The following is a 16,078-nucleotide window of genomic DNA, read 5'->3' as shown; positions in this document are numbered from 1 at the left end:
CCGGGAAGGGCGATACCAATCTGACATAAGGGAGAGTTGAAGAAACATTAAGTTCGAAAAAAAAATTATTTAACTGTTTTTTAAATGTGGATATAAAAGAATTTAAGTTATATGTCTGATCTTAAATGCTAAAATATATCTTTTCTTTTCCAACAATTAATCATTGAAATGACTAAGCGCACATGATGGTAATCAGCGGTGGGACAAGTGTGAGGCTCAAAACTAAGAAGTGGAAACTTGAGAAATAAAAAACATAGAAAACACGTTCTCTTATTACGAAACCTCAACAAGTAAAATCCAAACTCTTGAAGGAACAATGCAAAAAAAGAGGAATTAAAGAACAATCTCTCACTGTAGGGAGGGAAAAATAACTTACAAGGGAGAAACCCCTCCCATAAAGAACAACCTCTTCAGCTCAAAACATACATGTCCTTACACTTTCATCATTCTTATCCATTTCCACAATGTTCTTTTTTTTCTTTTTCTTTTTCAGACATCTCACTCAGATTCAGCTTTTCTAGACATTTTCTTTATCATTTTCTTATAACTTTTTTGCCACTCAAATAATTTAACAAAAAAGTTATTAAAAAATTGACAGACTTGTCTGCCAATAAAAAAACGAAAATGACATTCCCAATTCTAAAACCTTAAATTTTTTTTCTTAAAACAAAATACCACAACTTACTATAGTAATTAACAAAGCTTTTCAACCCATTCACATGTGTTTCACGCAAAATGTCCGTGTCCCCGACATCACCGCACGCTGCAGATCCTCCATGCACACATTGCCGCCGCAAGCCACCATTCTCGCGCCGTGGCTCACGGCACCGTTCCGTACACTTCTCCACTCGCACCCGACACCGTTCACTACCTCACACGCCACCAATTCCTCCGGAACGGAAGTGTTCCTCGCGTAAACAAAGTCCCCAATCCACGTCACCTCCACCGAACCTAACTCCGAATCACCCATCACCTTCCAAACCATCTCCTTCGGCATCTCACCCACTTCCACCATTCTGGACCCTAACCCACCCCGAACCTCCCACAGCTTCACGCCTCTCACGTTCCCAAATTCCCCCACCACCCCCGCCACCATCAACCGCTCCCCTAGTGTTCCTGTGACGCAGTTAAAAACACTCTCATCAGGTCTCAAGTCAAACGGTCCCTCCCATTTTTTCGACACAGTGTCGAACGAGTATGTCACGCCCGAGTGTTTCTCCGTCAAGTGCATAACCTCTCCGGTGACAGCTACCGAAAGCCACGACGACGCCGTGGAATCCTTCAGCAGCGCCGGCATGGAGGGGCACGTCTCCCAGGCGCGGCTCTCCACGTCGTACATCTCCACCGCGAGCGGGTCGTCCTCGAACTCGCACGCGCCGCCGGCCACCACCACGCGCGAGCCCACGCGAGCCACGATGGGGTCGGTGCGCCACACTCGCGGTGAGGGCGCGTGGTGCCAGTTGAGGTGCAGCGCGTCGAGGGAGAAGGCGAACTCGGCGGGGGTGAGCGTGTAGAGTAGCGAGGAGTGCGAGGAGCGCACGGTAGAGGAGTGAGGACACATGTGGTTTTTAATCTCGAGCCACACGTCGGAGCGAGGGTCGTAAGCGTGCAGCTTTGTCACGTGCGAGGCGCGTGGGCTCTGAGTGAGGACGATGAGCCATGGCTTAATGGGGCGGAGATGTGCGAGAGAGGAGGAGACCGCACGCTTCCAGGAGTTTGACACGTGACAGATTGGCACGAGGTGGATGAGTGGCACGTGCGATAGTATTGCTTCTAGGATATCACCGTGAATGGGTGCTTCTTCTGCAGCTGCCATTACTAATAAGCAGAGAGAAAATAATTGTAAGGCTTGTTTGTTTGTTTATGTGTTTCTCTGCATTCCAGTTTCTTCTGAGTGAGTGAGACATGGCTATGGAGGGTTTATATAGTGATTGGAAAGAGGGATGGAAAACTAAAATTCTGAGTATCCAATGGCGGTGTGCCACCTCATTAGTGCTGTCAGATTGTGTATTGGTGAACGATAATGACCTGTCACATACCGAGAAAAGAAAAAGGAAAAAAATTAAATATAAAGAAGTGAACGTATACTTGCTTCAAATTACAATATATATACATATATATATATATATATATATATATATATATATATTTCATATTTTTGTCTATGAAATAATAAACTTCCTTTTCTTGCGGATAACAAATAAGATATGTCAGATACAAACGTTATTTTACCTCAATCTGCAATCTCCTCCCTCAGTAGACTTCCTCTTGACTGCCATGTGTTATCTGTGGGTATTTCGGTTTGGACCGGTTTGGACCTGAGAAGGGTTACCTACGGAAGAGACTTCAATGCTCAAGTCAGCCAAAAACTCTCAGAAAGTCCAGGCCACTTAGCACGACTACCGCGGGCCTTAGGAGTTTTGCTGGTAACGCTATGCTAAGTTCTCGTTTAGTTTCTTTAGGATACCGGTTTAGGCCGGCTACTTCTTTAGTGACCTAGATTGGTTGCTCTTATAGCAGTTTAGGCTGGTTACTTTCATTTGCTTGGCGTATGTATGGTGATTATTTGCGTCCTTGGCAGCTATGTGGGCAGGTCTTATGGCTATAGTCGGACTAAGCCGCCTAAGTGTAGTACACTTCGAATTCTATAATTTTTAATTAAAGTTAGTACGAATTAAAAATTTATTGATATAACGACTCTACTTCGTAAAATAAATATGTTAATAGTTTTTTCTCTTTTACATAATATATTATTTTTATTCATTGTAAACTTAATTATTGATTTGATGTTTTATTTAAGTAAAATTATTAATTGAATAATTAATATTCTCTAGGAGTTTATTTTCTATTAACGCTTAAAAAGAAGTGTGCACATCATCAATCGATGTTTTGGTTACGTTGAACGTTTCACATTGTTGGTTGTTTTATGATCTAACAATTGGGGTTTGAAGTTATAGTTGGTTAATATGACAATTACGTTAGAATGAAATTAGTTATCAATGATCGAGCAATAGTCTTGCTCGGTTGGTGTGACAATCACTCTGGAATAAAATTAATGGGCAATTACCGAATAGTGACCCATTCGTAGAACTCAAATTGTTGATTATATTATTTATACGACAACATCAATTGATCCGATAGTCTTTAAAATTGTGAGTCTAGAAGTAGGGTTTTATGAGTCAATAACGTCGTGCGAGCGGACACAAGGAGCGAGGCCAACTGGTGCCCATCACTAATCGACAACAACAATTTAGTAGGTGCTTTTGTAACTAAAGATAAACGGGTCAGTAATAAGTTTAAAAAGCGATTGAACCTCAATTAGGCCAACACTAATCAAAGGCCATATAAAAACTATAAGTAAAAGTCAAAGGTAAATTGATAAAGACTTTTACCTCGCAATTATTACGACATTAATTGTCTGTATCGAACGAATACCTATCGACTTCAGCATTGAAGCCTTGTAAGGACTTAAAGACCAAACATATTGTTTTAAGTTGAGAGTCCCTACACTCAAAACAATATTAAAAAGTTAATAAACTTAAACTTAAAATAAACTAGCAAATATAATCATAGTCTAAACTTAAACTTAGAAAATAGATTTAATTATGTTTTTAAGTTCTTGTAAATTCAAGAAGTTTTAATTATTTTTTATGAAATTTTTTAATTTGGTTAGGAACTTAAAATTAATTAAGCTAGAAAATATAATTTATTTATATACACCAAAAAATATTAATCTCTAGAAACATAAGTTACACACACAAATATAGACTATAACTAACGTAGAGCGTTGTTTCATCATTGATATTAAGTCTTCCTATTTTATGAGATAATACAAGGAAGCGATCAACTCATGATTTTTTTAAGTTAATTGACTTAAATCAATGAACATGTAACATTTCAACAAAAAGGACAAACAAAATCAACCTCACTTTAACAATTGAAATTTCACATTTAACTACACGCAATAACAAATCAATAATGAAACTTAAAAATTTTAACTCACTCAATATAACTAAAAATCATAATTCTAAAAATAAAACTTAATTATTTATATATTATTCACTGTGTAATTTGTGTTTTGTCTTGATCACATTCAAGGCATCAAATTTCTAAATTTCAAAGTAATATCTGTAAAATTCATCTTTAAGGTTAACATGGAATTAACTTCCTTTATTGGTATTTCTTATGCACTAAAAAACTTTTGTTATAAAAAATAAGACGGTTCAAGAATGCGCAATGAACTTCGAGATTACTTCAAAGATAGGTCCTTAGAAATTAAAGTTCCTTAATTATCAAACTTCAGCTTGAAAAATCCTACATTCTTAAAAAATCCACCATGCATGCCTATTTTCGAGAAGTGATAGGTGAAATATGAACATAAAAATGAACTTACTTTAAAAAAAAAAAAAAAACTCAAAACAGATGAACATTGTATTTTATCTTAAAGCTACTTTAAATTTAAAAAAACACAAAAGAAGACAAAAGATAAAGATATTATTTTCCTTATAAAAAAAAGGAGAGTTTTAAGAAAAAAGACAAAATTGTGCTTGCTTAAAATTAAAAAAGAAAAGTTCGATTTGTAACACCATGAATCTAAGCTCATTTTAATTTTTCATTTTAGATTATTGTATTCTTTTTTTAATATGTTCCCTATTTCTGTATTTTATTTCAAACACCACTCTCTCCTTTCAAAACTATTTTAAAATTTTCACTTGTTAAATTTTTTAATTTATTAAAACTTGACATAAATTATTTCAAAGCAAATTTTCAAAATAATATTTTAAAAATATAAAGTAATTACTAAATATAATCTATATATGTAAAATGAAGTTAATCTACACTTATATATTGTAATTTTCACTCCGCATGATATTTCAACGATCATCAAGTTTAATTGCATTAATTATTATAACTTGTATCTCTCTCTCTTCTTTCTATCTATCCTATTCTCTTATCACTTTCTCTCTTTTATTACACTGAAAATTTATGGCAAGAGGTGTAAAACTCTTCATTGATTCATATTCAATTGGGAGCTCTTCCCTCACAAGCCAGCAGTTTTCAACTATTTTTCTAAAGACAACAATTTTAAATACAAGTGACCACCATGTGGAAAACTTGGTTCCAACTTAGACGTGAGGGTGTGTTATCGCGTGCACAATATTTTTGAAATATTTTTTTTGTAAAAGATTGAAATTGGTGGAAGTCCTATATCAACTAGAAATAAAACAATTGTATCGTATATAAGTGAGTGCAAACCTTATTTTAAAAGTTGATTTTGTAGGATTAAGTTAGGCTTAAAATTCATTTTTTAACATACTATCAAAGTTATAATTTAAAGTCTATCCTAACGAAATTTGTGTTTGTGGGACATATATAATTTCACGTGATATCATATCGTCATCGAACCAAAAACTCATACATACAAGTGTGATTTCGTCAAATATTGTAAAATTAAAATATAATAAAGCATGTGTGATTATTTTATTTGGCAAATGTGTTTAAAAATATGACTTATCCATTTAATCTCCTATGAAATTATACAAATTATTTAAGTTTTCCCAAAATTGTAAGTGATGAGTTTGAATACTTATGGTATCAATATGAACCCTAAGTATGGAATTCTATTACTTTTATTTTTTTTAAATATTTAAAATATGATATTTTGCTTCATATATTTAACATGTATTTTATTTTAGACAATTTTATTTGAAACGATTGAAAATTCAAGTGTGAGTATAAGTCCTGTTGCTCAACTTTATTGCTCTAAGATGATTTTGGATTGGGTTTAGGTTTTATTGGTGTTACGTTTCCTTAATTAATCCTTATTTGAAAAGATACATAAGTAAATTAATAATTAATTAGACTCAGGTTTCTTGGTATTGTTTCACTACACTATTTTTAATTTTAGACCACAGTGACCTAACTCACATGTAAAAAATTGTTTCCTAAACATAAAAAGGCGACAAATTTATAAGTGTGGTTTAAAACTATTAAAGGCTACATTTTATAAACCGTTGATTATTTAGGCAACATTTTTTAAATGTTGCCCATAGAAAATATGGGCAAAAATAATAAATTTGTGACCTCTTCGTTGTGTTGTTTCCTTCTCAATCATATTACACATTATGAATCTTCTTCATACATATAGATTAGGCAACGCTGACATGACAACAACTAAAAAACTATTGTGTAAAATAGGAATAAGCCACTACTTTTTATTGTTGGTTAGTGAGTTTTGTTTGTCTTAAACCTAGAGAGCATACAAAAAAATGTTGTATGTTTGTTTTAAGTAATATGGTTGAAAATATTGATAGTTATAAGCAATAATGGTTAAAATGTGGATAGTTTAGACCACATTTTTAAAATTGTCACAATTTAACTTTAAATATTTTAAATTATCATCATATGATCCAATAATAATTAAATTGTTTTAAAGTGTATCAATTATCTCGTAGTGGATGAACTAAGTCACAATCAAATCATCATATTTTGGTTGTTACAATCTTAAGTAGAACGAGTGACACCATAACTATTATCCTAAAACTTGAACCCTAAACACAATAATTAAATAATAATTACTTAAATAATTAAATGATTAATTTAAAAACTATTTTAGTTACTTATAATTTTTAGTTTATAAATTAGTATTTAAATTAATCATGATTAATTATTTTTTTATCGTTAAAATTAGTCACTAATAAAATAATTTTTTGTAGTGTTTGTATCTACTTTTTGGATAATCTATTCGGTTCAAAACTGACATGACAGATTTTATAGCAATTCTTTGTAAAAATATAACAAATCTAATGTTTTATTGTAATTAGTTGATTAGAAATTCAGTTTCTATAATTAAAGTTCCTTAATTATCAAACTTCAGCTTGAAAAATCCTACATTCTTAAAAAATCCACCATGCATGCCTATTTTCGAGAAGTGATAGGTGAAATATGAACATAAAAATGAACTTACTTTAAAAAAAAAAAAAAAAACTCAAAACAGATGAACATTGTATTTTATCTTAAAGCTACTTTAAATTTAAAAAAACACAAAAGAAGACAAAAGATAAAGATATTATTTTCCTTATAAAAAAAAAAAGGAGAGTTTTAAGAAAAAAGACAAAATTGTGCTTGATTAAAATTAAAAAAGAAAAGTTCGATTTGTAACACCATGAATCTAAGCTCAATTTAATTTTTCATTTTAGATTATTGTATTCTTTTTTTTAATATAATGTATATATTAACCCAAATATGTTCCCTATTCCTCTATTTTATTTCAAACACCACTCTCTCCTTTCAAAACTATTTTAAAATTTTCACTTGTTAAATTTTTTAATTTATTAAAACTTGACATAAATTATTTCAAAGTAAAATTTCAAAATATTATTTTAAAAACATAAAGTAATTACTAAATATAATCTATATATATAAAATGATGTTAATCTACACTTATATATTGTAATTTTCACTCCGCATGATATTTCAACGATCATCAAGTTCAATTGCATTATTTATTATAACTTGTATCTCTATCTCTCTCTCTTCTTTCTATCTATCCTACTACTCTCTTATCACTTTCTCTCTTTTATTACACCGAAAATTTATGGCAAGAGGTGTAAAACTCTTCATTGATTCATACCCAATTGGGAGCCCTTCCCCCACAAGCCAATAGTTTTCAACTATTTTCCAAAAGACAACAACATTAAAATAGAAGAGACCACCATGTGGAAAACTTGGTTGCAACTTGGACGTGAGGGTGTGTTATCGCTAGGGTGGCAATACGGGTCGGCCTGACTTGTTTAGGCTCAGCCCGTATAAGGCCTGTATAACGCAGGCTCGTCGGTTTCACTCCACATATTTTATGTGGGCTAAAAACACTGGTCCGGTCCGCATACTCTTTGGCCCGACCCTTTTTTCTAATTCTTTTTAATTTTTATGATAAAACTTTCAATGTTTAAAAATTGGAAAATTTTTAACAAGTTTAAAAAATTAAGTAAAGACTTTAAGGAATTAGATGATAAATTGATAATTTTACATTTTCATCATATTCATACCATGACATACACAATGTATTCTTTAAATTTTAGCAATTAAAAATTACATAATACTTGTCTTTTCCAGTTATACAAGAATTTAAAATGTTAATGCAAAAGTCCATAAAAGAAGTAATTAATATACACAAGTGCAAGTTTTTTTTTAAATTTTATGCGGGCGTGCGGGCCGGCCTGCGGGCTCATTACCCTGGTCCGCCCCGTGTTTTTTCCGTGGGCCGGCTCGACGAGCCAGACCCTAATTGCCACCCCTAGTTATCGCGAGCACAATATTTTGGTATATTTTCTTGTGAAAAATAAAATTAAAATCGTTGGAAGTTTCACATTAACTAGAGATAAAACAATTTTATAATATATAAGTGGATGCAAATCTTATCTTAAAAGTTGATTTTGTAAGGTTGAATTAGGTTTAAAATTCTCTTCTTAAAATAATTTCAGAATCATAATTTAATCCTAGTGAAATTTATATTTATTACATATATAATTTCATCTGATATTGAATCAGTATAAAAAAAAATTCATACATATAAGTGTGATTTCTTCAAATATTGTGAAATAAAAATATAATAAAGTATGTAACTGTTATTATTTTATTTGAAAACTATGTTTAAAAATATGACTTATCCATTTAAGTAATTCTCATGAAATTATACAAATTGTTTAAGTTTTCCCACACGGGTAAGTGATGAGTTTGAACACTTATGGTATCAATACGAACCCTATGTATTCTATTACTTTTATATTTTTGAAATATTTAAAATATTATGTTTTTAACTTCATATATTTAACATGTATTTCATTTTAGACAAAATTATTGAGAATCTAAATGTGAGTATAAGTTTTAAATGAAGTTGAAATGAGAAAGTTGAACACCATATAAGAATCAAAACTCAAACTTTATTGCTTTAAGATAATTTTAGGTTGGATTTAGATCTTATTGGTGTTATGTCTCCATAGTTAATTCCCTCTTTGAAAAGATACATAAGTAAATTTAGAAATAATTAGACTCAGATTTCTTTGGTGTTATTTCACTTTATTATTTTTTACTTTAGACCACAATGAACTAGCCCACATGTATAAAATTGTTGTCTAAACATAAAAAAGACCACAAATTTATAAGTGTTGATTAAAATTAATAAATACTACATTTTATAAATTGTTGATTATTTAAGCAACATTTTTTAAATGTTGCCATAGAAAATGTGGGCAAAAACAATAAAATTGTGATTTATTCATTGTGTTGTTTCCTTCTCAATTATACTATACACTATGAATCTTTCTCATAACCCACGCCTTTTATTGTTGGTTAGTGAGTTTTATTTACCTTAAACCTAGAGAACATATAAAAAATGTTGCCTATTTGCTATAAGCAATATGGTAAAAAATATTGATAGTTGTAAGCAGCAATTGTTAAAATGTGGATAGTTTAGACCACATTTTTTAAATTGTGATAATTTAACTTTAAATATTTTTAAATTATGATCATATAACCCAATCATGATTAAGTTGTTGTAAGGTGCATCAATTGTGTCGTGGTAGAGGCTAATAGATGAACTAAGCCACAATAAAATCATTGCATGTTGGTTGTTACAATCTTAAGTAAAACGAATTGTATCCTAACTCTTACCCTAGATCTTAAATCCTAAAACAACGTAATAATTAAATGATCATTAATTAAATAATTAAATGGTTAATTTAGAAACTATTTTAGTTACCAACAATTTTTAATTTGTAAATTAGTAATTAAATTGTTACTATAATGATTAATTATTTTTTATCCTTTGTCACAATTAAGATATTTCTTGGAATGTTTTTATCAATTTTGGATAATTTGTCCGGTTTAAAAATGATATAACAGATTTTATACCAATTCTTTGTAAAAATATTTCAAATCTAATGATTTGCGTAATATCAAATCTAATGTTTTATTGCAATTAGTTTATTCAAAAATCAGTTTCTATAACAATATGCAAGTCTAAACAAAGTTGGAAAATATTGATATTGGCCATTAAAGTCAACTATCTGATTGGACCGTACGAAAAAAAGAACTTACACCAATTATCAATAATTTTGAAAGAAACTCAAAGTTGTAAGAAAAAAATATTATGAATTAAGATATTGAAATTTGTACTTCTAATTGTTTCATGATAAAGAATGGTCATCAGAAATTAAAACCTAAACTTCAATTTAACTTTAATTTATGATGTTGGTATAATTGACACCAATTTCTCTACCATTTAGATAAGACTCATTTATGGTTATGGTTGATGACTGATAGTTGAATTATAGTTAATAGCTCAATAATTATTTCTCACCAACTAAGGGGCCATATATAGGAACAAAAACTTACGGGTCAAATATGTCTAAACTACCTTTTTTAGTCTTAATTTTTGTTTTTAAGTAAATAGTTTATCAATCTTTTTTTTTTTTTTCACTAGCTATTGTTTATGTCTTTATTATCAATTATTATGGTTAAGGGATAATTGATTTTCACGGAAATAATTGTATATGTTTTCACTTGATTAACTAATATAACGAAGCACAAGTAGATTTTTTTTTCTCTACACTATATATTTTTCTTCATTATATTGTAATAAAATTTATTTTTAGTCTTTCAATACTTTTTTTAACGACCTAATTTTATTTTTCAAAATCTAGTTGTAATCTCTTAACAATTTTTTTTTAATTTAATCTAACCTATTAATATACAAAGTACAATTTAATCCCGCACTTCAAATTTATCTATCTTAATTTGACCTGAAAATGATCGAGTTCATTGAAAAAATATATATAAAAAATTGACTCCATTAAAAGTCAGGAAAAAGTGAGGACCAAATATTACTTTACTTAATTACAAACTACTACAATTGTTTTTTTAATTATATCAATAAAGAAAGCAGAACTTAAAACGTGTAAATTCTGTATATAGTGTGACTTATTACTTAAAATAAAATAAAATTTTGAAATGATAAAATTGTATTAAAATAAAATGAGATTGGTAAAAATTAAGTTCAGATAAATTGTAGGTGAGTGATTAGTTTAAATAAAATTACTATTATTATAATGAAATATGAGTTATTATTTAAATGATAATATTAAAATTGAAAAAATTATATTAAATATAGAACTACAAATGCATGGTTTGAACAGGTAAAAAAGAAGAAGCATAGAGTTATTTTTGTAATTAAAATAAGATATATAAAAGATGATAAGACATTGCAACAACCTTCAAAATAAATCACTTCAACAAAATGCAATTAGTATGAGCTAAAAAGCCAGAGAGAGAAATGAACCATATTCATTATACTGTACAAACATAAATATTTGCATTTTAAAGCCGAAAAATTAGTGTGTTCTAAATTCTTACTGTAGCAAGCATTAATAGCAAAATAGTTAAAATGGTTTTGATTTTCATACTTAACTAGTACATGTTTAGATAAACTTATCTCTATATTTAAAAAATATATATTTTTCTATAAAGTAAAATTAATTTATACACTAATTTGTAAATCTCTTCTCATATAACTTTTACCATAAGGAATTGATTTTGTTTATAGACTATTTTTAATTTTAATTTCTGTAAAAGGTTACTTTTTATTTTTGTAAAAATGTTATTTTTAATTTTATATGTAATTTTAATTTTTTTTATTACCAAAAAGTTTGTCCCAACATGTATTTAATAGATTACTAGTTTTCTTTTTATTACATCATATATATATGGATTAACTTTTTTATAACACTTCTATTTCATAAAGGAAAAGAATTAAAAATTTTGAATTAACTTTTTTTGAGTTATTATTAGAGTTACTTTTATAATTAATGATAGATCAAAGTTATTTCATAATCGGTTTTACTCAAAATTCCTTTGTTAACTTTAAGTATATTTTTCAATTGAGGTTAGATATTTTTTTCTTTATTTATGTTAGCTAATGTTATTTTAAATTAATGTAAGTCAAAACTTTTTCACACGTATCAATTGTATTTATCTTTGAACAACGTAAGTTGATATTATTTCCCAATTAAAAACGCTATAATTTTCTAATAAATTTTAGAAAAATTATTATTGAGTTGATATCAACTCAGTTTTTCTTTTATTGACAGAAGTTTTTATTTATTTATATTATTATTATGATATTTTTATTGTTGTTCTTATATTTTTTTTTGCGCGATATAAATTATGGTTTTAAAGATTATTTTTTAATGTATTCGAAGTATTTTTTTTTGGATCGATATATGCGGTCATTATTTTTTTATATTTTAAAAATTCAAACGTTAATTATGTTATAAATACAATGTATCTTTTAGTTTTAATTCCTTAATTTTATTGATGGAGATATAATATATTATCGAATATTATTCTTTCGACTGTATTCTAAAATTACTATTTTTAAGTTGGATCTTCTTAAGTTTTATGTACATCTTAAAATGTGGACAACCTAACTCAATTTTATAAAACTGACTTGTAAGATGAAATTTGCATCCATCTATATATTATGAAATTGTTCTATTTATTGAGGTGGAACTTTCAACAAATTATTTTCAATATTCTAAAAACAAATAATTATTTAGTTGTGATTTGTTAATCGCCAATTTCTAGATTTTTTATACGTATTCTAATTTTAATTTGAAAATTATTATTATTATTATTATTATTATTATTTCATCCACTCATGAAAAGAAAAATTATAGTATTACTTCTAGGTAGGATTCAGTGAGAGGTCTTGATTAATAATTAATAATATGTAGTCAAAATAATAAATTTTAATTTAATTTAATTTAATTTCGATTTTTCATAGAGTTTTTTTATTTTATAGGTCGTAATTGAGATAGGCGTTTCTCTTTCTCCTACACAGTCTTTACCTTATATGGAAATAAATAAATAAAACAAAAAAAAAGAGAAGAAACTCTCTTCAATTACTAAAAACATTATTTCTAACTTTACTTTTCTCCGAACTCATCCTTTGTCGGACGAGGATTCACCGGTGTATTTATGTTTACAAACATAAATATCTAAAACACTTAAAGATTTGGTGCCTAAAAAGAAGGACATTAACCGTTTTTAAATACGCTGAATTCATAGTTCAGCTTTTAAGTTTATGGAGACCTTTGGCAACAACAATATTAATTAAATTTCCATTTCAGAAATTTGAACAGGCGAATCTATAAAGGGGATTTGAAATTTTTTACCTAACTTCTTAGTTGTCTCAACCAAAACGCGAAATGCCATTTTCCTTTTGACCACACAAAGACATTCCAACGTCACAGTAATGCAGAGGTTTGAACTCATCTGTTTTCAACAATAATTAACATTAGAGATCACAAAATCAGTGCACTAAACTCAGCAGCCACAAACACAATCTGTGGGAGTTGAAAAGATAGAGAAAAAATAGATATATGTTAGTTGGTGGTGTAGGTTTTATGGCCTCAACAAAACATATATTTAGAGAACCAACCACACCATTTCTCGAACTTACCTAAAATGCAAAATGTTTGAGTCATTATAATTAGAAATGGGAGACAAATGTTGATGACCGATAAACCACTAATAAGTAATCGATTACCACCTACTCAAATATCCTAATATAGAATATCATATAAATATACAAAGAAAACTTATAATTTTAGTTTAATTAGTCGAATAATACCAACTTTCGTTCAGATGTATTAATTTGTTAATTGTTTTTACAAATATATCAGTCCAATCCCAACTTTTAAAAAAATGGCTTAATTATGTCCCTTTCAGATAAAAATTACTAAAGCATTAACTTAATTCATGATTTTTACTACTAAATTTTGATATAAATATCAATACTTAATTTTAAATATCAATACAATTGACAATGTTAATAATTTTGTCCTGAAAAGGATCTACTTGAGACATCTTTTCAAAAATTAAAACTCAATTAACACATTTTTGAAAATAAATATCAAACTGACACATTCAAATAAAAGTGAGTATCATCTACCTAATTAAACGTATCATTTTTAACCGTTTGTACAAACGAATGACACATTAATTACCACTTACACTCAAGTACCTAAGATGCAGCCTCTGTCACTATATTGCATGTCGGTGTCATTTTGGTGGAAGACGGTGCCAACCATACCCTCTTTCAATCATTCCACTTATGTGAAGCATCACAATTTCTATCACTTCAATTAATTATTTACAAATATTAGAAAGAAAAAAAAAACTAAAATTCACTTTTAACTCTGTATTTAAGTTTCCTTATTAAAAGTGAAGATCCGTGGCAGAACAAAACTGCAAATAACTTTTAACTTGGGTTTTACATTTAGTAAGGAACACTAAAATTAAAAGTAATATCACAATCGATTTGTTTTCTAGAAGGTGTGGATGGAGCAAAAGCACGTTTGACAAATCGAGAGAGAAAGAGAGTAGACGAAAAGGGCAAAAGTGGCGTAACGTGTCAAAAAGTCGCAGTGTTCGCACTGTGGTGCTCGTCAATGGCGTGAAATTTTGGAAAAAAATGCACAGGGTTCTTGAAAGGAACGATTTTGCGATTTTTGTTTATAATAATGTAAGACTATAGTGGTTGTATTTGGTAATTGAAAAAAACGAGGTCAATTGAAGGGTTAACGCAAATGTTTAGTTGGTGAAGTGGGGATCAATGTTTCAATTATTTTGGATTTATGTCTCACCTTTTTTTTCTTTCAAACATCCTTTTGAGTTACATCTAAGTTCAGTGCTCTTGTTGTTGGTGGTGATGAAGACGCTTTCATGAAATATTCATTAGGATGAGTTTAACGTGAAATTTAAATAATATCACAGACTAACATCACAATATGAACTAATTTTATTTTATGTAATTATTAAATATCATTATATTTATTTTTTTGAATTTTATCAAAATAATTTTTAAATTAAAATAACTATAATTTAAATTTTATTTTTTTATAAAAATTTTAGAATTAGATGTAAGGTATTTATGAATATACTTTTTTTTTATATGTATATAATGTGAATGAACATTATCTTTAGTTGATGTGTGACTTTCAGCATACTCTTTTCATGTCAAGATATATAAAACTTGTGCATGGGATTGAGTGATCTTATAATGGCTCGATAACAGGTGAACCAATTAACCCACTAAACATCAAATTTTGAGGCTATAACTCATGGTTATCGTACCATATTAAGAAGTGAACTTTAAGTCTAACTCAACCTCACAGAATCGACTTGAACTTGTAAAGTGAGAAGTGCATCCACTTGTATATATTGTAAATTGACCTTATCTCTAGATGATGTGAGATTTTCTACACAAAAAATGTATACAGAGTAACACATTTGAACTCAAATACCAATCTAGATTATGAAGACTATATCCATTTTTTTTTTCAAAGTCTAGATATCAACATTGTATCAAAAGTTGAACATGAACATATTCCAATTTTAGATTCAAGTTTAAGAATTACAAATATATTTAACCCTTGTAATAATACTACTAATTTCAAAATATTTTTCAAAAATATTTTTAATTCTAACTATATATGTTTTGTAGTTTATATTTTTATTTATAAAATTAAAAGTTGGATTAACTTGATCTTACATTGAGATCAAATTTAAATTAACAAATTATTACTCTATAAAAGTTTAGAATTTCTCTTTACGAAAATTGGATTTTACTGAGTTTTGGATATTGGTTTTTGGCTGAACTTTCAAAACATAATAATAAATATTAATTTTAATATTTTAAAATATATTATAAACTTTTTTAATACACCGAGTATATTTTAAAAAGTTATTAAAAAATAATATCAAAAACAAAAAGAAAAAACAAAAATCTGGAGTCTCTTTATATATACTTTGGGATGCACCGTTTATTGGTCTTTAAACGCAATTCTGTCGGTAACAAGACACAAACTCACCCTCAAGTACTCTACCGTACTTCAACTTTAAGATGGGTAGGTTATAAAGATGGAATACACAAACTTATATTGCTAACATTTGTCTTTTGGAAAGTACAAGTATTTATAATTTTATAATTTGATGGTAAATATGAGTTTTCATTTAT

At 28.7% G+C, this 16,078-nt stretch overlaps 1 protein-coding gene across 1 annotated transcript; it reads right to left on the bottom strand.

Moving 5' to 3' along the window:
- Window positions 1-245: 245 nt before the first annotated feature.
- Window positions 246-1,913, bottom strand: LOC114167191 (F-box/kelch-repeat protein At1g23390-like). Its single transcript, XM_028052198.2, has one exon. The coding sequence runs from the start codon at window positions 1,814-1,816 to the stop codon at window positions 716-718; it is 1,101 nt and encodes a 366-aa protein (XP_027907999.1). The 5' UTR covers window positions 1,817-1,913; the 3' UTR covers window positions 246-715.
- Window positions 1,914-16,078: the final 14,165 nt, after the last annotated feature.

Source organism: Vigna unguiculata, chromosome 2 (assembly GCF_037176805.1).
Source record: "Vigna unguiculata cultivar grain cowpea cultivar isolate G323 ecotype 2 chromosome 2, ASM3717680v1, whole genome shotgun sequence".
NCBI lineage: Eukaryota > Viridiplantae > Streptophyta > Magnoliopsida > Fabales > Fabaceae > Vigna > Vigna unguiculata.
Note: the sequence above shows the minus strand (reverse complement) of the source record. Positions and strands in the feature narration are given on the sequence as shown.

Bases quoted from the DNA above. Each gene is read 5' to 3' on its own strand.
- LOC114167191 (XM_028052198.2), bottom strand. From the start codon at position 1,816: ATGGCAGCTGCAGAAGAAGCACCCATTCACGGTGATATCCTAGAAGCA.